A 24,064-nucleotide genomic window follows, 5' to 3' on the forward strand; every position below is an offset into this window, starting at 1 on the left:
ATAGAATTGCTGTTATTCTACTATCTCTAGAAAAATTTAAGTTCCTTCCAGGAAGCAACTTTTCTATTCATTCAAAACACTCCTATGTGTGGAGGATACACAGATTATCAATAAATGTTTGCTGAACTTAAGTGGATTTTGATGTGTGTGGGTCACATTAAATAAAATTCTTCAAGACAACTTTAGCAACTATTTATAAAAAAAAGGATAAAAAGCAACAATAAGAGAAATATGTAATTTCTGCAGAGTGAAATTCATCTCTTTGAGTAATGCTAATTCCAGCAGGTCCCTCGTCCTTCATTACTGCTGTGATCATCTACAGAGATCAATCCCCTTCCTTAACTGAAACTCTAAACTCCAGCTCTTCTGGGTTACCATAATTGACTTTAATCAGGCCAATACAACACACTGTAACAAGCACTATCATTAAAAATAAAACACTATTATGAGTGTTAATTATGACCATGACTTTCTCCCTCCTAGGCCTGCTTCTCCCCTAACTTCTCTTTTTCTGTGGAGGACATCACCATCTTCCCAGTAATAACACTGGCTTGGCAGCACAGGGACAACATATGAAAGAGCAACTGAAGGTAGGGCTGAAAGGGAAAAAAAAATGAAAGGAGGGCTGGTTTGCAGCAAAGAAAGGACAGATCAGAGAGGGCCATCAAGTCTTTACTGGCATTTCAGAGCAGAAGACAATCATTATCATCTCTGAGCTGAATCTACCCAAACATTTAAGGACTAAAGTTAAGTAACAAAAAGTAGTCTGCTTTTCTCTTCCTCTATACAGTCTCCTGTAATATAGTCTTCTTGCTTCTTTTATCAAAACATTTCTGATAATCTCATTGTTTCCCCAAATGTAAAGAGATTAGGAATTAGCTAGAAATAAATATAAAACTTAAATTAGGAAAAAGAACCTAAATAGTATACATTTTTTTGTCTAGGGGCTCTGAGTCATTGCAATTGTACTACTACTACTAATTTTCCATCTGATATATGCAAAGAAAAAAAATCTCAAAGACCTAAGAGTCATCATATTGCCCACAGGCTAAAATGTAAGCTAATTCTTATAACAGAGTTTGGCTAATTAAATAGACAAAGAAAAGAAAGTTAGGGATTAGAAGATATTGGTTAAAGAAAAAGATCATAACCTAAACCAGTGGTTCTCAATGTGTCATCTTGGGACTCCTGGGGGTCCCTGAGACGCAGAGGATTCACAGGTCAAAACTAGTTTCATAATAATAATACCAAAGTGCTTTAATTTCTAATACTATAAATATTGATGGCTATAGTATAACCTAAATAAGAAAAGCAACTGGGGGAGGGGGTGGGATCTTAAAATTATTTCTGAGAGTATAAAGAAATGCTGAGACCAAAAAGTTTGAGAACCACTTTCCCAAACCAGAATGGACTAGGGAGGACTCAACTCTGCCTGATGCAGCAAAAACACATATTTGTCAACTAATTGCACATTCCAAAGCAACACTCAACAGTGTTACAAACAGCTAACAAAATCCCTTTTGCCCACTGTCACTTGACATTCCTCCATGCCAAATCCAGCTTTCTCTCCCAGTTGTACAAGCTTCTAAACTTTTCCCTTTTGAGTGTGGCACTGGCACTTTAGGGAGGTAATAACCTAACTACTACCCAACTTCACCCATAGCACCTGCTGAGGCAAAATCCCACATATGGTGAAATTGCACAATGCACCCCAAGGTTAACAAACTTCTTTAATCACAATGTCCTTGTGGTCCATCAGGGAAGGTCATAATCCAGACTACCTGATAACTAACTGTCCCTGAAGTCTCCTTTCCATTCAGTCTCTGGGAATTTGCCCTTGCCCAACATCAATTACACACAGGGGTAGAAACCCAAAGAACTGGGCTCCAGATCTAGTTACATAATGCTCTGTTCAGGTGAATCACTATATGCCCCTGTGGAACTGTAGAATTGGATCTGCACCCTTGCATGCCTTTAAGTGATAAACTAATTGTGAACTTCTGACCACATGTATTTATTCTCAAACAATCCTTACTTTCAATCTAAAGGGGGAAGGAGGAACAACATCCAAAAAAACAAAACAAAAAATCAAAACTGTGTACAAGGTGTATATAGGAAAAATTATAAATATATTCAACAGAGGGAAGATGCCAGAATTCAGAGGATTGGAAAAGATTTCTCAAAGAAAGTAGGACTTTAGCAGGGAGTTGAAAGAAGCCAGGAGACAGAAATGAGAAGGAAGAGTATTCCAGGCCAGTGAAAATGCCCAGAGCCTAGAGATGGAGTGTCTTCTTTGTGGAACAGGAAGGAGGTCAATGTCACTGGACTGAAGAGTACATGGAGGGGGAAGGGAATATAAGACTGGGGGGGAGAAAGAACCATTAATAAAATATTACTGGCAGAATCTTTGAATTTTCACTCATTCCTTTTTTCATTTCTCTATTCAATTCTCATGGAAAAGATAAAGAGATATAGATTAGACAATATGGATTCAGAAATAAATGAACAGCCAGATTCAAAAAGTAGTTGCTAATCATTATGTCAAAATGGCAGGTTTCCAGTGGAATATTCCACAGATTTTTATTTGGCCCTGGGCTTTTGGACATTTTTAACACTGGCTTGCATAAAAAGCAGAGATGGTATGTTCATCAGATTTGCTGATGACACAAAGTTGGAATAGTTAGCACAATGGATGACAGAGTCAGGTTCTTGAGAGACTAAAACATTGGTCTGAATTTAATAGGGGAATGAAATTATATAGGAATGTATCTGGGTACAAAAAAAAACAGCTCTACAAAAATAATTAAGGGTAAACATGGGTAAAGGTTAAAGTAAGGGACAGCAAATCTGGGGGTTTAATGGATTTCAAGCTCAATATGAGTTTAGAAGTGTGATGTGGCAACTAATGCACAAAAATCTAGTGATAATTCTATTTGTAAATAACCTTTGTCAGATCTCACCTGGAGTGCTGGGCTCATTTCCAGGCTGCATAACATAATTTAAGAAGGACTCAGAAATCATACAGAAGAAAGGAACCAAGATGATGAAGGGCCTCTAGCTCATGGCACATGAAGGTCAGCTGAAGGAAATAGATGGACTTAGAGAAAAAATGATTCATGAGGGAAGAAGAAGGGGAGAGACATGATAGTGGTTTTCAAAGGATTTGAAGGACTGTCAAGTGGAAAAGGGATTAGACTTGTTCTGTTTAGCCACAGAAGGCAGAACTAGGTGCAATAGATGGAAGCTTCAAAAAGGTTATTTCAAGCTTGCTGTCACGAAAAACGTCCTAGGTACTAGAATGGCCAGCTCCTAGAGATCAGGAGTTTCCCTCCCTTAGAGATCTTTGAGCAGTGCTAGGGATGCTATAAGGAGGATTCCTTTGTGCATTGGATCTATATTGTCTCAGGAACTCTCTGGCTTTGTTTTCTATATGAAATTTCTCAGAAGCTATATTGATGATCCTCTTTTTCAAGGATTATTTTCTACCCCAAAGCTGCTGCCACCCAAGATGTCATTATCCTGCCTGACTAAAAGAATCACAGGTAACTGGATCAGGAACACTGTGCATGAATGACCTCCTCAGGCTACTTGAAAGTATTTCTATCTACCTCTACTGTGGCCTTCAGCTTCAAATCAATATAAACTGTTGGTAGAGGAGACCACTCACTGCCATTGTTTCTCCCTCACCCACAAAAATGCAGATCTGCCGAACTAAGCTCTAGGTTTTTTTTTCTTCTAAAAGTTAAGGGAAGTCTCAGAAAGATATTTAATTTGTTTCACAGTTTGCTTTTATACTCCAAAGAAAATGGTAGCTCTTTTGATAAGAGCTTTTCACCCTGCATCCCAGCCAGTCATACATTAAGTGATTAAAACATGGGTGCAATTTACCCCCAAAGCCCAAAGAAAAATGTGCAGACACTAGAAATATAAAGAAAAGAAAAGAAAAAGAATGGTGTAGACTAAATCAAGGAATTTACATTCCACTGAGAAGAGGATACAAGAGATCTACATTGACTGATGCAAAGAATATATATGAAGAAAAAAAAAAGATGTGGGGAAAAATGTCAAGAACTGAGAGGACTAGGTACTGCACAGGAGCTTGCCCCAAACTTTGCTTTAAATGAAACTAAGGATTCTAAAAGGAAAAGGCAAGGAAGAGAATGAATTTTATACTTGGGGGACCATTTATGCAAAGACAGAAAGGGTAAGGAGATTCACACAACTGTTAGCAAGCCAATATGGCTGTAACAAAGAATTCATGGAGAGGGGCAGATAGGTGGTTCAAGTGAATAGAGCACTGGCCCTGGAGTCAGGAGGATTTCAAATCTGACCTCAGACACTTGACCCACTCACTAGCTGTGTTACCTTGGGCAAGTCACTTAACCCCAATTTCCTTGCCTTCCCTCCTCCTCCAAAAAAAAAAAAGAATTCATGGAGAGGGGCGGCTAGGTGGTGCAGGGAGTAAGAGCGCTGGCCCTGGAGTCAGGAGGACCCAGGATCAGTTCTGGCCTTAGATACTTAACACCCACACAAAAAAGAACTGGCCATGTAACCTTAGCCAAGTTACTTAACCCCAATTGCTTTAAGAAAAAAAAAAAAGAATTCATGGAGAAAAATCATGAAATAAGATTGCAGAGGTAGGTGGAAGTCACATTGTTAAGCACTTTAAATTTCAGGATGAGGAATAACATGGTCAGATTAGTATTTTAGAAATATTAATTTGGAATCTATGAGAGGATGTATTGGAGAAAATATTGCAATCTAGATAAGAAATGGTAAGAGTAGATGTGAGAGATGCAGAGGTATAAATTACAAGATCCGGAAAAATCATCATATATGTAGGATAAGAAAGAGCAAGAAGTCAAAGCTAACACCAACATTGTGATTCTGGGTGACTAAAAGATCATAAAGAATGGTGGTGAGAAAAACAGGGATCTGTGGAAGGGACAGATAACAAAATTAAGGTAACAAAATACAGAAAAATGAGGAGTGGCTTCTTTGAACAAGAGAAAGAAAACCAATCTGCATGTAGGGAGCCATGTTGTAAAGGAGTTAAATGCGCAACAGAAGAGTCTATATTTGATCCTAGAGATAATATGGCACCATTGAAATTTATTCAGCACAGAACTGACATGGTCTATAGCTGTGATTCTGGAATATCATTGCCAGCTACGTGGAGGATGGCTCCCTCTTCTTTCTTTCCCCTTATCTCAAATCACTCAAATGACTTCTGCCACTATCTCCCTCGTGCTGTTATACATAAAGCCATAGCCTTTCTCCTTGCCAAGGCATACACCTCTCCATCCACAAGTGATCCTATACTATCCCAAAGTCACCAACAAATTGTCCCCTCTATCATTTCTACTCTCTTGCTTATCTTCAATTTCTCCCTGTCTACTAGCTATTTTCCATATCTACAATGCTTGTGACTTTATAACCAAGTGCAATGTCTTCCCTGTCAATGAGGCTGTCTTCTAGTTTTTTGGATGCTTCTCCTGTTGTTAATAAAAAAGATTTGATAGCCCTCATTCAGGGTATTAGCTTGCTGAGGAGGCCGAGACCCTCTTTACTGGCAAGTTCACACTTTGCTAATAAACTGACAGCACTCAAAACTTTGTGCCTCGATTTACCTTAATTTCAATTGCAACAGGTTTGTTTTGCCATGTTATACTTGGATTTTGCATGTCACTGCACTAAATATCTAGATATCCAGTGATACAACTATATATCTGATAATACAAAGATATATATCTCTCTACCGTATTACTTCACCTGTAAAATGAGATTGTATCTGATGATCTCCAAGGTCCCTTCCAGCTCTACAAATCTAATGTTAAATTAAGTTTTTGAATATTAAATTTTATTTTGTGGGTAGGATACTTAAGTATCCTGTAGAGTAGAGATGTATGGTTGGCCGTTCTGGTAGTATTGGATTGTTATACTAGAAGTGGAGATATGTATTTACCTATATACACAGATGAGAGTCCACACCAAAAGCAAGCTTATAGAAAGCATTTCAACAAAGGAGAGACTGTAGAAAGAGAAAAATGAAGGGTTAATGATTAAGCTTTTTATAGGAATGCCTACAGGTAAGGAGAAGGCCCATAAGGTCATAGATTTTGAGGCCAAAGGAATCTCAAAGGTCATTTAATATAATCTCATCTTATAGTTGAGAAAACTGAAATTAAATGATTTGCCCAAGGTTACAGAGGTACTAAATTGCAGTCAGAATTTAAACTCAGATCTTCAGATGTCAAATCCAACATTCTTTCCATTTTGTTGCCTTGAATTTAGAAATAAGAAGAGAAGGAGCAATTAGAAAAGTAGAAGAAACCAAGAAAATGTATCATAGAAGCCAAGGAAGAGTTTTCATGTCGTTGTTTCAAAGGAGCAGCATAGCAGTGATGAACAATGAAGCACACAGCAGCAGCCTTACCCTTGTCCTTAAGAAGTTCATATATGTAATTCATAAGATAATTCAATTCAACAAATATTTATCAAGTTCCACAATGTGCAAAGCATTGTGTTAGACAGCGAGATACAGAGATGCAAATGAAACAGTCCCTCACAAGGGAAAATAAAAAGTACACAAATAAGCAGAATATAAAGAAAATTGAAGGGGGGATCAGAGAAAGCTTCACTGGCACCTGACTTGACAAACCTTGATTTTAAACAATGTCTGTGAAATGTGGAGATGCAAAAAGAGCACATTCCATGTATTTTCAGGGAACAGCTCGTAGTTCACTTTGCAGAATGCAGGGTTTGTGAAAGAAGGAAGGAAAAGTAGTTATACATGCAAGGTCATGGAAGGATTTAAATGCCAGACTAAGAAATCTGTATTTGATCCTCTAGGTCAGTGTTCTCCAAACTGTAAGGATTGTATACCTCTATCTCTAAGAATCCCCATATTTACTGATTACATTTACTTATTTACTTATCAGAGTTGCTATATTCACATGTAGTCTGATGGGAAAGGACCCCTTTACTTTGGTCCCAAATACAGAAGGTCCATTTGTTTGTTTAAGGATTTTCAGGGATCCCTTCCAACAACTCTGGGAAGCCCACACAGACTGTAAACCACCCATCTAGGAACATAATCACAGAACTTTGGAATTGGAAGGGCCTTTAGTGACCATTTAGTCCAACCAACACAAGAAAGGAATGGCTCTCTAGCCTCTATTTGACTTCCCCAAAGGGGAAATCCACCACTTCTAAAGGCAAGTCAATAAACTTTTGGACAGCTCTGCTGGGAGGCCCTTCCTAACGGCAACCTTAACCTCTCCCAACTTCTACTTACTGCTTCAGGTTCTAACTTGTTAGGCTAAAAAGAAAAAACTATAATCTCTTCTCCATATATATGGCAGCCCTTCACATCCTTGAACTCAGTCAGCTATCATTTCTCACCCTCAAATTCCACTTATCTTTTCTCCAGACTAAAATATACCCAGTTCCTTTGATCTATTCTCAAATGTCATGAATTCAAATCCCTTCACCACAATGGTTTCCCTCCTCTGGACATTCTCTATATTCTTCTTAAATTGTGGTACCCACAATAGAACACAATATAGAGTAAGTGAAGTGTGACAAGGGCAGATTAAAATGGAATGGAATGGAATAGTCACTTCCCTATTCCTAGAAAGTATGACCCTCCTAATATAACCCAAAATTAAGATTAAGGCTAGATAAATCAATCTGGAAATCCCTTGCAGAGAGGATAACTGAACCCATAACAACAGAAATCACTGAGACAGGGTGCAGAGTGAAAAGGCCTAAAACAGAGCTCTGGTCCACAATGGAATGGGTAGCTCTGCAATGGTAAAGGGAATTTTCAGATCTTCCCTGCCCCTTATAGGCCTAAGGGAATTTGGAGATCTTTCCTGCTTTTAAGATCTTCCCTGACCCCTAACAACCTGAATATAATCACATGGAACCTGTGGTGGGAGGAGCTTGCTGAAGGGTGGAGCAGAGCCCAGAGGAAGCTAGGAGTCAAAGCAGTCACATGGAGGGAGAAGAAAAGACTGCAGTCAAGGAGACAGTTAGGCTTCTGGGTGTTTGTGGGAAGACCAAAGGATGGTGTGTTACAGTATATTAACTTCTTTGCTGACACAATGGATTTGATTTTCTGGGGTCTGAATAAATGTTTTGTTTCTATCTTATCTATGGAGTCTGTTATATTTTGTGATTCAGAATTATGCTGGCATATTTCTAGTTGCCATCGGTGCTGTGAATATTGCCTTGGTGACACAAGCTCACAAAGACAGCAAGAAGCAGTCAAACTGACAGGAGAACTGGGAAAGTACAGTGTAACAAGAACCCAGAAAAAAAAGAGTACTGAGGAGTGCATGGTGATTAATAGTACCAAATACTGCAGAGAAAGGTCAAGAATGATGAGGACTGGATGTGGCAGTTAAGAGAACATTGGGGGGGGGGGGGAAGGGAGAGCATTTGTTAACTTTGGATAGAACAGTTTCAAATGAGTGATGAGGTCAGGAACCAAACTGCAAAGAGTTAAGAAGTGAAGAGAGGAAATTGAGGCAATAAATGTAGATAGCTTTTACAAGAAGATTGGCTGTTAACAGTAAGAGATAGAAGACAGTAGCTTCCCACATTTACATCATCTGCAACACTTGAAAAGCATAAGTTCATATCCAACTGACAAAAATGCTAAATAACAAAAGGCCAAAGCACAAGTCTCTGGGGAGCTCCTTTAAAGACCTCTCTCAAAGTTGAGACTAAACCGAATTTGGATCCAATCATTCAAGGAGTCATTAAATCACCAAAGTACCTCTTCTTTACTTCCACCAGAAAAACATCATAGACTTGATTAAATGCTTGGGTTAGAACTATAACATCTATCTACTTTTCCATGGAGTTCCATCTATTAAATAGATTTTCAAAGCAACCAAGGACCCTTATTAAGTCTATCAGAACTATTAACTCACAGGAGAGTAAACTCAGGTTGTGTAGCTCACCTCACAGGGAAGAGTGAAGCATTTCCCCCAGCCATTAGGATCAAATTACAAAGGAATCAGGCCATGTTTCCACAGCCCCTAGGACAAAAATGAATGGTCCTGTCCTCTAGGAACTTAAAAACCTACTACTTTTATCTAAACAGTTTCATCTCCTTATATTTTCTCTATTCCCCCCCTAAAAAAAAGTCTAAATCTAAGTATTATTTTATTCCCCACTGCATATTTTCATGTGTAGTCATTGGTACCTCTTCCCTTTGCATCAAAACCTCTTATGTCACAAAAGCCTGATGCTGCTATAAAACAATATAATGTTCCAAAGACCAAATAACTTCCAGACATCAGGGAAAGTAGTGTGCAAATCAGCAGATAGCACAAAATCAAGGCCTACAAAACTGGATTTGGGATTGGAATAAAAAGATATATTTATGTTATAAAAACCAGGTAGCTCTGAGATTAATCTTCTGATATTAGTTTAAAAAAAAAAAGCTAGTTTATCTTTGTCACTACAATTTACTAAGTAATGCAATTCAAAAAGAAATAAAATAATCTATTTGAAAATTACATTCATTTTTCTAACAACCAGATCATTCAGAAAGAAGTTGAAACCACACAGGAAGGGTTAGAGAACAGGATCTTCTATCTTCTTCCCCACACCAACATAGGAAGCTTAGTCATTTCAAGATAGGATCATGTATATCAGGAGTGGCAAAATACTTCTATTTGCTTTCTATTAAGCAGTTCAATGGAATAGTGGCTATAGTTCCAGACAGCATCAGGAAGATATCAGGTTTGAGTTTTGCTGCAGACATCTGCTAGCTGTGTGACCCTGGACAATAATTTAACCTCTCTATCCTTCAGTTTCTCATCTGTAAAATAAAGAATTAGACCCAACAGCCTCCAATTTCTCATTCAGCTCTAAATCTGTACTTCTATATATTTTTTTTAAGCAATCAGGGTTAAGTAACTTGCTCAAGGTTACACGGCCAGGTGTTTCTGGGTGGGTGCTAGGTGTCTGAGCCCGGGATTCGATCTCCAGGTCATCCTGACACAGGAGCTGGTGCTCTTACTCGCTGTGCTACCTGGCCACCCCAATTCTATATTTTTTAAATTAGATTTTCTCACAATCCTGATGTTACTAAACACCACAAAAGTTGGCTGGGTCTACTTTCACCTGTGATAAATGCAACATGGCAATCCAATTCCATATAGGAGAAAAATTTTTGAGTTTCCTTTATTCTATTCATTTGAAGAAAAGAGTTTTGAAAAGGAATTAGGAAGGCAGATAATCATCCATGAGTATAAAGTTAAATCAGATGAAGGAAGAACTAAAAAGAAGAACCCTTAAATGGAAAGAAACTCATGGTTAATTATGAGAAAATAGGAAAAATATTATTTGATTAAATTATAGATCAAAGATTTATAGCTTGAAAGTAATTTAAGTTTAATGTCCTCATTTTGTAGATGACAAAGTTTCAGTGGAGAAAGATTAAAAGAACTGCCCAAGGTCACACAGACAAGGTAGTGTAAGAGCTGGTATTAGAACCCAAATGCTCTGATAACAAATCTAGGCCTTCTCTACATCACCACACTGCCTCTACCTGTTGGGTTTTGTTGTCTAGTCATTTCAGTCATGTCCCACTCTCCATGACTCCATTTGGGTTTTCTTGGCAAAGATACTGAACTGGTTTGCCACTTCTTTCTCCAGTTTATTTTACAGACAAGGAAAATGAGACAAACAAGATTAAGTGACTTGCCCAAGGTCACACAGCGACGAAGTATCTGAGGCTGGATTTGAACTCAGGAAGATGAATTCTTCCTGACTCTAGGCCCAGTACTCTATCCATTGTGCTACCTAGCCTTACCTGTTGGCTTAAGGTTCCAAATAAACTCTCCTTCTAGAAAGTCTATTACTTGAGTATCTAATTTTGACAAATAGTTATTCATTAGCTCTGTCTTGAATTCTAAAAATCACTGATATGACTCATATGAGCACCAGGAGCAGCAGTGTGAGTTTCTAAAGTTTTGAGTAAATGTCATATGTATTTAAATGATATGCAGGAAACAAACTTAAAAATCAAATGTCCAAAACAACCCCATTCACAATCAAAAATCTTATTTCAACCATCAGCTAAAAACAGTAGATGATGGAAAAATAACATTTTGTAAAGTACACACAAACTGTGCTTTATGATTTCTGAATCATTTGATCCTTACATCCCATTCAGCCGTCCTCCAGGATGGACAACTTGCCTTTTGACCTACTGCTGTACTTTTCCCTTCACCTAAACAGCAATCTTCTGTAGCAAATTTCCAGAACAGCATGCCCCTTCCCCAAACTATGTTAGTCCACTCAGTTTAAGAACTCTGTCCTGCCCTAATTGGAGGATTATTGAAAACTCAACTATCTAGCCACCCCAGACTTGCTTCATATTTCATCCATCTATCCACCAGGAAAGTAGGCCCTTAGCATCTTCCCTGTGACCACACAGCAGTAACCTTTCCTAGCTGGGTGGCACAGTGGGTAGTTTGATGGGCCTGGCATCAGAAAGATCCGAGTTCAAAATCCAGCCTGGGACATTTACTAGCTGTGTGCTCCTAGGCAAGTCACTGAAGCTCTGTCTGCCTAAGTTTTCTCAACTATAAAATAGGTATAACCATAATGCCTGTCTCCCAGGTTTAATGTGAGAATCAAATGAGGCAATTATCTATAAAGCATTTAGTACCCTGCTCTATGTATTGTATCCCCACGTTAGAACGTAAGCTTTTTAAGGGCAGAGATTGTCTTGAGTTTGTATCCCTGTTATGTAGCACACAATCTGGCACCCAGGAAACACTTAAAAAATGTTTTTCATTCAGTCATGTGAGGTGGGTACAAAACAAGGCTATCCCTATGTTAGTAAATAAACTGAGGCCTAGAGAAGTTAAATGATTTGCCCAAGGTCATATAGCTAAGCTAGTCAATGGAAGAACTAAGACTAGAACTTAAGCCTTCCATATGTCCAATGGTCTTTCCACTATACCAAACTACTTCTCTTTATATATCTACGAGGATATATCCTTTAAAAAAAACAACTCATTATGAAACACAAGTAAGTAAAACTAATTTACAGACAACTCTAAATACCTAGTGATTAATTTGCTTACAAGTTAATAATTAGGAGAGCTCTTCAAGGGTTAAGAAAACATCTAGTTTCTTTTGTCTTCATTCTCCTAGTGGCCTGCACAGTAGGTACTCTACATAGTTCATTTTCATTGTCAAATGCATCATAGAATAATTAAAAGACTCACCAATTAATTTAAGAAGTTCTCCCAATAAAATTTGGTTTGCATGACTACACATATTTGTAATGGATTTTTTTTCTTGCCTCCTGGGGGTTGGGGGGGAAGAGAGAAAATTGGAACTAAAATAAACATGAATTTTTAAAAAAAGTTCCCCCAACTGTTAAGATTATTAGGCAAGAACATTTGATTAGGGGCAACTGAAGAGAACATATTCTCCAAATGTTAGTATGCATACTCATAACACCAAATGAGATTTTCACAGCCTAGGGCTGCTTCCTGCCAAACCCAGCTCAGGGTTTTTCCACTCTCATTCTTTAGGACTATGCCTTTACCTTTCACCTGGCAACTCCTACCTATATCCTAGCAGGTATAAGCAAAATACAGTTTTATAAGAGACAAATGCTTACACAAGACTTGAGATCATGGGCAATGTTGCTGAACCCTAACTCCCTGAAGATTTCAAAATGTACTGTTCTCCTTGAAAAAACGAAAATCAATCTATAATTTCTGCACAATGCAATGTCCTACATGGAGAACAAAACCAGTGAGTTACTTCGACAAGGCAGTTCTTATGGGAAGGGACTGAGCCAAATAAGTTTATCCTCTAGAAGGAAACCACTGGGTGGCAACAGTCTTAAGGAGACTATATAGGAGGACATTAAGGGAAAGATAACCAGAATTACATGAGGTTTTGCCTTTAAAGAAACCTCAAGTTCAGTTCCCTTCTGAAAGGAGCTTAAAGGTCCGACCAAGTGTTTTATGTATGTTCTTAAGACTTGGGGGACTAAAAGTGGTTTCATTCTCAATACCAACAGTACCTGTGTAGGAGTTAAGAGACTCTGTTACCACATGTAGAGAAAAAGACACAAGTTATACCTAAATTTTATTCTGGAGATTTTCCTGGATTAACTCCAAGTGGGAATAAACAAGACAGAGAGAAACTGACCCTTTGGGATCAGGTTCCCCAAGATCAATCAGTCCCAGTCCATAGAAGCAGTTTGTGACCCAGTAGATAGAATGCAGGGTCTGAAGTTTGAAAGATCTGAGTTCAAATCCGAATTTAGACATTAGCTGTGTGACCTTGGGCATGTCACTTAATTGCAATTTACCTCAATTTTCTCAATTGGAAAATTGGGATCATGTACTTATCTTACAGACTTATTATGAGAATCAAATGAGAGGGCATATCTGAATAGCATTTAACACAGAGCCTAGTACATCATGGGCACTTAATAAATGCTTCTCTTTTTCCTTGGGGGGAAATGGGTAAAGTGGTGGGAGAGAGTTGGGTCTTGGATCACACTAATACAGAATAGTTTTAATTAGCTCCTTAAAAACACGGTTAGATAAAATAATATTGGAGTTGTAGTCATTTCATAGTAAAGACATCAAAAAATGGATGATGGACATAATGACAATACAGAGGGTTTTAAATGTTATAACAGAATTGGATAATGTTATATTAACAATATTGGGAAACATGGCAAAACAGAGCAATGTTATGAAGCAAATACCTGTGAGACTTTAAACTAAAGACACTGTGGAATTACAAAAATGGAAGAATGTGATGTAGTTTACAAAAACTAAACATACAATTATGGTATAGTAGAAAAAGCAATAGAACTGGCATCAGAAGACTCAAGTTAAACATTTCAGATCAATTACCAATAACGCGTCATGATTAGACAATCACAAATTCTCAGACCTCAGATTCTTCATCTTTGAAATTAGGAGGTTAAAACTAGACAATCTAAGATACATACCTTCCAGCACTTAATCATGACCATGAGTCAACAAGTATTTTTAAAACAGTACACTATGATAAACATTGGAAATACAAAGAAAGGCAAAAACAAGTCAGTCCTCAAAGAACTCAATCTAATGGGAGAGACAACATTTAAATAACTGTACAAACAAGATAAATACTGATTTAATTGGAGATAAACTTCTAGCATTAAAAGGAACCAGGAAAGACTTCTAATGCAGAAGGTAGGGTTTTAGCCGAGATTTGAAGGAAGCCAGGTAAACAAAGAGGCAGAAATGAGGTGGGAGAAATTTCAGGCATCTGAGACAGCTAGTAAAATACAGTCAGGAGATGGAGTGTCTTGTACAAAGAATAGCAAGGAGACCAGTGTCACATATAAATCATATATCTTAAACTATAAAAGTCTTTAGATGTCATTATTTTACAGATGATAAAACTGAGGCCCAAAGAGATTAAATGATTTGCCAAAAGTCACATTTGGAATAAGTGGCAGAGCTAGAATTTCAACCCAATGCTTTGTACAAAGCACCATGGCAATTCTATGATGAACACAGCTTTTTGTGTAAAATGAGGTATGTCTATACCTACATACAACTTTTGGGCATGATTTTGTTAATTAGTCATGTCTTTGTGACCCCATTTGGGGTTTTCTTGGCAAAGATACGAGTGGTTTGTCATTTCAATCTCCAGCTCATTTTACAGATGAGGAAATTGAGACAAACAGGGTTAAGTGACTTGCCCAGTATCATACAGCTAGTAAATATCTGAGGCCAAATTTGAACTCAAGATGAGTCTTCCTGACTTCAGGTCCAGCACTCTATCCACTGTGCCACCTAGCTGCCACGATATTTCCTTTTAAAATATACCCATGATTCTGTTAGAATGGAACTCTTTCCTCAGGTATATAAAATACCTTTAATAATTTAAGTAGGTGGGGGCGGCTAGGTGGCTGGCACACTGAGTAAAGTGCCGGCCCCCTAGTTCAGTTCCTACCTAAGACACTTAACACCCACAAAAAAAAAAAATAAACTAGCCGTGTAACCTTGGGCAAGTTACTTAACCCCAATTGCCCTCCAAAAGGCAAAAAAAAAAAAAATAGTTTAAGCAAGGGCAGTGAATAGCACTGGCCTTGGAGTCTGGAGGACCTGAGTTCAAATTTGACTTTAGACACCTAATACTTACTAGCTGTGTGACCCTCGGCAAGTCACTTAACCCCAACTGCCTTACCTTCTCCCCTCCAAAAAAAAAAAAAGTGTATGTAATCAAATATTAACCAAGACTAAGTTACATTCCAAAATTTCAGAAAAACGAAAAGAATAAATTCATTTAAGGCTTTAATACCCCTTGAAACCATGTTGGCTCTATTAAAATTAGCTTCATATTTGCAAAAGTCATTAAACACTGCTTGTAGAAACATGTTTGTCATTATTAAAGTATACTGCTAAATTGGACACCCATACTGCTGAATGCTAACAACTGATAAATATACGTGGTAAAAAAAAAAAACCTTCCTTATATCTATCCCCCTGATATTTTATGTAACAATGGATTCCAATCTCCCAAAATAAGTACCCAATTAACTGGATAGTGATTTATACACTTTTTTAAAGGGGCAAAAAGAAATCTATTTTGTCTAGTGTGATTATATATGTAGTTTTCAAAGCACTTCACATAATTGTCATTTAAATCTCAATAGTGTTAGGTATGCATGATAGATGTTATCTATATTTAACAAATGAAGAAACTCATTTAAAAAGCTTAAATGACTTACTTGCCCTTAGTAACACCTAATAAAGGTCAGAGGCAGAACTCAAAATCCAGGTAATCCTGACTAAAAGTCCAGAATTTTATCTGTCTCAAAACTGAATCATTCTAATAAGTACATTTATCTCTCTCCTAAGATGAATACCAAATCCTAGCATCTAAAATTCTTCAAGGATTTAAATTGCACCATGTTTATCTCATTTTTTTCATATTTATCAATAAAAGCAATTGTAACACTGAGTTCAATCCATAAATATCCCCTCCCCCCAAAAAATCAGCCAAGAAAAGTTAACAGTTTAATTTGCTGGAACAAAGCCAATAGGCATTTAGTTCAGTTAAATGTTTCATTCAATTTTCTCCCTAAGATTCAAAGGAAGTATAAAAAATTGAGAACCACTGAAATAGAAGAAGAAACAGATTAAAAACATCTGTTCTTTCCACTAGAGGAGTGTACTAAAGGGGAGGGGTGGGGGGTGGAGAGAAAAAGGAAGCCAGCCAGCAAGGGAAGAGAATAGGAAGGAGGGCAAAGTGAAAAGCTGACCCTTACTTTATGCCATTTTCTGCCAATCATTTCATAATCCCAAGAAAGAAAAACCAAATGCATCTCAGCAATATTAAAAAAAACAAATACAACGCATGTTTTTGGAGAGCTAAGTTAAAATAAGGACATTTTTTTTTTAACAAAAATGTCTAACTCATTAGCAACTTCGTTCTTTTGTCTTATTCTAAAGACTGCTTTTCATCAAAACTGGTGCTTAAGGTGGAATTTTACTAAATCCCTCTTCGTTCAGTGCATTTTCAATTACCACTAAGACTGTGAATACCAGAGATTAATTACTACCTTTTCTTCAACACAAAAAAGGCAAAAAATCTCCTAAGTCATTCAATCAACAGCCGCCAGCTTCACCCCTCAAAGTTTCTTAAATTCCCACCCTCTCCCGGAAAATGAGGCAAGAAACAAGACAGGAGCTGGGGTAATCCAGCCCCAGTCTTTCACCTGTTAAGGAAGACCCTGAAGCAAAGGGGAGCTGGGTCCCTAAATTCTGTCTATTTTTGGATACACCTCTGGCTGCAATGGGATCAGAAAGTTGATGAGCAGCTCAACCCAAGCCGTACCTAGGTTCCTTATCTGAAAAAGAAAGGCTATCAGATGGCCTCTAACGGTGCCTTTCAGGTCCAGTCAAGTCAAAAAGTATTAAGCTCCAACTAGAGACGCGGATGCAAAAAAAGACAAAGAAAAGACCCTGCCCTCAAGAAGCTCTCTAAATTTGGGGGGGGGAGGGAGGGAGGGAGAGGAAGAGAGCAAGAAAACATGCAAACAACTACTTACAAACTAGACCTATAACCCCAGCTAGGAATTCTGGACACATTGCATCGCACCTGTGGCCCCCACTATGAGGACCAGGTGAGGGGACCCGCCCGCAGCCTTCCAGTATTCGGGTCACCCTGCCCCTGCCCCCATGAGGCACAGCTCGCAGAATCACAAGTGGTCCAGGAAAGCTGCTCCTTCCCCCCCCCCCAGTTCTCTCGGTTTCCAGCTTGCCATCACAGACTGCCTAGAGGAGACCCAGAAATAAAGGGGGGAGGGCAATAAGAGGGACAGCAAGCGGGAGGAGAAAGAGACCAAAGGATAGCCCCCTTCACCCTTGGCTTTCAAAGGCCTAAGCCCCACCTGGGGGGACTGGGGGTGGGAACTGCCTCCTCCCCCTCTCTCTCTCCTGCACCTCCTCCAGCACGGGCCGACAGGGGCGGGGCCGGGGGACCAGAGGCGAGCCCCATCCCGGCCGCCTCCCGCAGCTCTCCCCACCCCCTCCCAGGGGAAGCACTGACCTCTACGGGACCCTGGGCTGCTGCTGCTGCTGCTGCTGCTACTACTGCCACTGCCACCGCCCGCGCTGCTGCTGCCGGGGCTGCTGCTGCTGTGGCCGCCGCCGCCTTTCGCGTTCTTCCGCGGGGCCATGGCGCGCGCTGCCCGGTGCTGCAGGGGGTAGAACTGGAGTAGCTGCCGGGCGTAGGCCAGGTAAGGAACAGGGAGCAGGCAGGTGGCACAGAGTGGGAAGGGGCTGCAGTGGCGGTGCCTGCTGCTGCTTGGCTACCTGGCCCCGCCCGCAGCGACCGGGTTTCCTTCCCTCCCCACGTCCTGAGTGCGCGCGCGCCCACCCGCTCGCGTGGAGAAATTCGGGCTCCGTCCCAGGGAGTGCGCGCGCCGGCGTGTTGGAACCCCAGCAGTCCCGCCCCCTCGCGGACCCCACCCCCTGGCCCCGCCCACCCGGGGAGGCGAGTGACGGCACGTCCCAACCAATCAAAAGGGGAGTTCTCCATGAAGGGCGTGCGAGCTTACTTCGCCTCTCCCAAATTCTAGATATGCTGCTGCCACGCAACCGCCGGAGAACGGGTTCGGTTCTCCGGTTTTTCACCAGCCCTTTGGAACGTGGCAAATGAGGCTCTCGCGAGCGTTTGGAGGGCCTGGTCAGTAGGAATCTGGGGGGAGGCGGGGCGCTTGGAGGGAAGCGGGGAGCTGAAGGAGGGAGAAGTAGGCGGAGGCGGAGGAGACACGTGCCTGACCTCGGAGGTGATGTGTTTGTGCAGTCCCTCCACCCGCTGCGCACCCGGATTGGTCCTGGAAGCACAATTTCAACCTCCTTCAAGCACACGATTCACAAAACGTAATTCTACTTTTTGCCAGCTGGGATGAATGGATGGATAGATGGAGGAGTGGATGGGGGAGAAAGGGGGAGAAATCTGCTGGTTTTGCTTTTTTTGTTTGTTTTTTACTAGCGAAAGGATGTGGTATGCTGCCTTGAAAGTGTTTAAATAAGCACGAGCTTGTGGGATTTACCCCCAGGGAATCAGTTCTTTTTAAAACTCGAGAGAAGCCCTCAATTGTTTTAGCTACCCAGATTGTCTAAATAGCACTAAACTTCTAAGAGTTTTCCATAATGCATAACTATGTAACAATAGCTTCCTGTGCAACTCATTCCTATGCCCTTATTCCATATCTGATAACTAGAAAACCTTGCCTCAGTTCTTGGTTTTAAGGTGTGCTTTTCTTGTTAGAACCAGTTACGTGTTGATGTATGTTCAACCCTTCATACTTTTATTCACAACTATAATTTTGAGTGGTTCACTTTACAGAAATAAAATTACCCATTCAGTACTTTATTAAGCACCTGCTGTTTGCAAAGCCTCATGTAGATGATCAGGGAGATACAAAGTTTAGATATGGTGGTCCTTACCTTCATGAACCTTTTTACAATCCAGTAGGAGGACAAGATGATAAATTGAGAACTATTAAGCACCTACTATGTTCCAGGCACTGTGCTGAGCACTAGGGACACAAAAAACCACTTTCTAGTCATTTGCTCACCATGCTGCCTCTGCTTTAGCTATTGTGCTCATCTTCCTCCAGCCCCCGATTTTGGACTCTGCTCCTGGTTACCCTCTCCCCCATAAATGATCGTTTATCTTATCTTGTGTAGAACCAGGACTTCACACCACTTCCTAACTATCTACACACCAACCGCTGGAACTTACTGCAGAGGCCACCCCACCACCACCCTGTTTGTGGGTTGACTTCCCGCATTAAAATGTAAACTCTTTGACTTCAGGGACTGCCTTCCTTACTTTTAGCACAATTCCTAGCATATAGTAAATGCTTAATAAATGTTTTACCTCTCTGTTTATAACTGTGCTAGGTAGTAGTGATACAAAAACATAAATGAAAGTTGATGACCTCCAGGAACTTCCACTCAATCGGGAGCATCAATATACTGTATACACGATTCTAAGAATATGCAAAATAAATTAAAGTTAATTTTTGGAGGGAGGTACTAGCAGTGTAGGATAATTAGAACCTCTTTAAGGAAATAGCTCTTGAACTGAGCTGGGAAGAAAATAGGAATTCTAAGAGGCAGAAGTGAGAAGGGAGTACATTCTAAAAATTATCCTGCATGTACTATAAAGTTGAAATATTTTGTGTGAGGAATAGCAAAAATAGTTTAGCCAAATTGTACAGTAAATGGAGGAGGTGGGTGTGATAGTAATGGCAATTAAAGATTCCCCTGTATTGGCTTAGTTTTTCAAATTGATTGTGTTAAAACCCAGAGCTTGTTAATCCCACCTGTGGGATGGACTTGTTGATGTGAAAAGAAAGTCCTGAACTGGGAGGAGCTGGTGACGTAGATTTGGAGAGACAAGGGAGACACAGAAGAACTTTTTGGAAGCAGCACCTCGTGGAGGGAGAGAGAGAGACTAAGAGAATTGCTGGGGGCCACCTTGAATCGCCCTGGACTTTTGAGACCTGCCCCCGGAGCTGCCAAGGACTGAGGAGACATGGCTGTTTTGCTGGTACTTTGTCTGTCTGTTTTGATGTTGTTTTGCCAGATTTGTCCACTGGTGAAAGACAGTCCTTTTGTTGAAGAAGTCCTGGAACCTGGCTGCTGGCTAAGAGATCCTGAGACTGTACTGCAGACAGAGAGTGAATACTGTCCACTGGTGAAGGACAGTGCTGTTGTTGCAGGGGTCTGGAGACTGTCCTGCAGACAGAGTGAATACTGTCCACTGGTGAAGGACAGTGCTGTTGTTGCAGGGGTCTGGGGTCTGGGAACCTTTCTGTTGGTTCAGAAGCCCTGCACTAAATCTCCAAATCACAGCGATCTATGACATGTTTAGTAAATAAATCCTAGGTTGTTGCTTCACCTAGGTTAAGTGACTTGCCTCAGGTCACATGGCTAGAATCCCAGGTCAGATTTGAGCCCAGGTCTTCCTAATTCCACACCTAGCTGGTTGTCCATCAGTCTGCCTCTCCATGTTAGGCCCCAAAGCAATTATTCCCAAATCTTTAGTAACAGCAACTACTGTTTAGACCACACCATTTTCCAATTATGAGAAAAGTATCCTGATACTAGTTTCTAGGCTTCTTTCAATTCCTGTATTACAACAATGCAAAAATTGGTTGAATTAACCTTCCACCAAAATCTGGCAGGTAAATTATCAAATTAACAACATTGAAACAATTAGATAGTTTTACTTACCCTTAATTGTTGATAAACACTGCTTGACTCATTTTATTAGCTGTGATGTATTACATTTAATATTGTCATCATTTCTGTATAAACCTACTGCATTACAATTCTGCAGGCACATGATTATAGTCAAGCTTTAGAAGACCCAAGGGGTTCTACTGAAGACCTTAACCAACATGGAAAGCAGAGAGCAACTACAATAGTAATTATAGTCAAATCTAATTGTCCTAAGACCTAAAACTTATTGGTCATATCTTTGAAATATCACAAGTTTCTCAGTGTACCATCTGTGAGAAGGGTAATTGATGAGTTTGGAGGCAATATCTATAAACTATCGCACATTCATATATGATATCATCTCTGCAGTTATTCTGTAAAATCTAAGAATGTTACAACTCTTCTTGGATCTGCCCGCAGTGCTGACTTCATCAAAAGATGAGCCTATTTATGTGCTGGCAGATTCCACTGAGCTATATAATCAGGTATTGATATACAGCATAGATTGATTATATAGTCATTGCAGCAACCTGCAACCTACCAACACTAGGAAAGATTTTCATTTAACAAAACAAAGCAGCAATTGTCCCTCAGTGGTTATAGCATTAAAATTTTACAGGATTCTGTTTTTTTATACTTTGAGGGTATTTATATCACACTTAATGTTTTACAGATTTATTATAATGCAGAGTCATATTCAAAGAACATAGAAACATGGCAGACTTGCCTGATTGGCAGAAATCTGTGTTCGCTGTGACTCTGCTCTCATAACACAGTAATCTTGCAATAAATAAGCATACTTAACAAAAAGAAGATAAAATGAGTTGTAGAGGAGTATTTGTAAACCTAAATACAGATGCATCATTCATATGGATGTGTGAAACCTTAGAAATACTTCAAGCAGGTTGTTTTGAGAGTTAAACTTGGAGTCAGGAAGAACTGAATGCAAATCTTACTTTAGACACTAGCTGTGTGACCCTGGAGAACTCATTTGACCTGTCCAAACTTAAGTTTCCTCATCCATTGTTAGGATTAAATGAAATAACATGTACAGCCCTTTGTAAACTTTAAAGTACTATATAAATGATACCTATTAAGTCAAGATCCAAAATACTTAGCACTTACCAAGAGATAGATTACTTGAGCTTATGTGGAAATGACCTAATTTATTTTTTTTAAAAGCTATAGTGTGCTTTCTGCTATACTATGCCTTGTGTTGTCAATCCAGGAGGGTTACCGTTACCCCAAATCAGTGCTTTTCTGCAACCATATGCAGCTGATGCTGGACCAGTCTGGCAAAGAAACAGGAAATATTTAGTGATGCAAAAAGAGGGGATTCCACAAGCTAGAGCTAAAAATGACCTAAGACACACATACACACAAACAGGCCATAAATTGCCCAGCCACTTATGCACTTAGCACTTGGGATTATTCACTGGCCTTCCAAATTGCACCCCTTAGGTCCTTCTTTTTTAAATGTTTTTCCTCTTTTCTAGGCTTTCCTTAATATTCATATGAACCTGACTTCCTCAGTTTAAAAAAAAATTGGGAAGATGGGGAGGAAGGAGACATGTAATTGTTATTTGCCCTTGGTTTTTGCCATTCTACAGGATGAAATGGCACTGTGAAATGGTCAACATCAATTTTCTATCAGAAAAACTGATCTTGCATCTCAACTTTGTGGCTTACCACTTTAAATCCTGCCTCTCTCACTTAGTACCTGTGTGACCTTGGGAAACTCAACCTCAGTCTCTACTTTCTGATCTGTAAAATGAGGTGGACTACATGGCCTTTGAGATCCTTTCCAGCCTTAAATTTATAATCCTATGACCCTCTGTGTATCTCAACTTCTTATTCTATGACATAGAAACAAATGATATTGTCAGGAGAGCTTAAGAAATAGAATCTAAGATTATCAAGCCTTGAATGATTGAAGAACATTGAAGATTCTAGGGACACAGGATGTGTTTTCCTCTTTTTTCCCTTTGAAGACAAGGCATTCAGAACATAAAAACTGATTTAGTGAGATTAAGAAGGTGGTCTTTAACAATGGAACTTGTATTTCTGAAACATGTCTTAAAATAGAATGAAAAAATTTCTTTGTTTTGTTGTGTTTTTTTTTTACATTTTAAGTTGTGCATTGTCTCCCTCCCTACCTTTTTCCCCCTTCCCCCCCCAGAGAAGGCCACCATTTGACAGAGATATAGATATGTTGGGGGGGGGTATATGTGTGTGTGTATGTATAAAACCATACTATGAATACTTCTGTTATCTTTTCTTTCTCTGGAGCATCTTCCTTTCTCTAGCATCTTCCTTCACAGGTACTTTGTAATTGATTTGAGTATTTATAGTACTCAGAACAATTTAGTCATTCACAGAGTGGGAAACCATGGTAAAGAGAATTTGGGTGATGCCAGCAGAGTAAGAAACAGTCATAATTTTATTATCAGAGTATTTTGCAAAACACCTGAACAGAAAGAGATAGTGTGGGAAACAGAAAAGAAGTGTGGTACATAGACAAGATATAGTAGTGATAGGAAATTTCTTTTTTTTTTTAAAGCAATTGGGGTTAAGTAACTTGCTCAAGGTTACACGGCCAGTTATTTTGTGTGGGTGTTAAGTATCTGAGGCCAGAACTGATCCAGGGTCTCCCGACTCTGGGGCCAATGCTCTTACTCACTGTGCCACCTGGCTGCCCCAGTGATAGGAAATTTCAGTTGTCCAGTGAACAAAGAATTCACTCTTTGCTAAACGGAGAATAACAAATTCTTGAGTGGCCATAATACTAATTTCACTATTCAAAGGATGGAGGAAGCAAAAGGGGAAATTCAGTGCTATATATAATTCTCACTAAGAGTACAAAATTGGTTAATGTGGTAGAAATGATGGGAACCTTTAAGGGAAGCCACTTCTTCTGGAGTTTTGATGGAAGAGAAGAAAACCATGCATAGTCTGTTATGCACAGATTTCAAAGATTACAGAACAAATATAGGAAGGGACCCAAGGACTAAAGTCAGCCCTGAAGGAATGGAGAACTCTCAGGAATGAAATTCTGAGGACATAAAGGGAAACAGTTCTGAAGAGAAGGGGGAAAAATGGAATTTAGATCAACCAATTTAGAATTTTTAAAAATATGTACCAGAGATGAATGTAAGACCAGATGATTGAAGATGACTGAGTGTGGCATGGCCCTGTAAAAATAGTGTCAAGAGTGCTGATGTGGGGGCGAAGCCAAGATGGTAGAGTAAAAGCAGGAACTT

At 39.5% G+C, this 24,064-nt stretch overlaps 1 protein-coding gene across 6 annotated transcripts in view; it reads right to left on the reverse strand.

The window, feature by feature from the left end:
- The window catches only part of ASPH (aspartate beta-hydroxylase), a 523,279-nt gene that overhangs the window by 267,573 nt on the left and 231,642 nt on the right, over positions 1–24,064 (reverse strand). For 3 of the 6 annotated variants that reach the window (XM_069100006.1, XM_069100005.1, XM_069100004.1), the window contains exon 1: positions 17,614–18,031. The exons of the other annotated variants lie outside the window; for them this stretch is intronic. In XM_069100006.1, coding sequence (XP_068956107.1) covers positions 17,614–17,743 — 130 coding nt within the window. In that variant the 5' untranslated portion in view covers positions 17,744–18,031. Of the gene's footprint in view, positions 1–17,613; positions 18,032–24,064 lie in introns of those variants that run through there. 6 annotated transcript variants of the gene reach the window in all.

This window comes from Petaurus breviceps, unplaced genomic scaffold, assembly GCF_028583685.1.
Source record: "Petaurus breviceps papuanus isolate PSGF00001 unplaced genomic scaffold, PetGlider_PUasm1.0 38, whole genome shotgun sequence".
Lineage (NCBI taxonomy): Eukaryota > Metazoa > Chordata > Mammalia > Diprotodontia > Petauridae > Petaurus > Petaurus breviceps.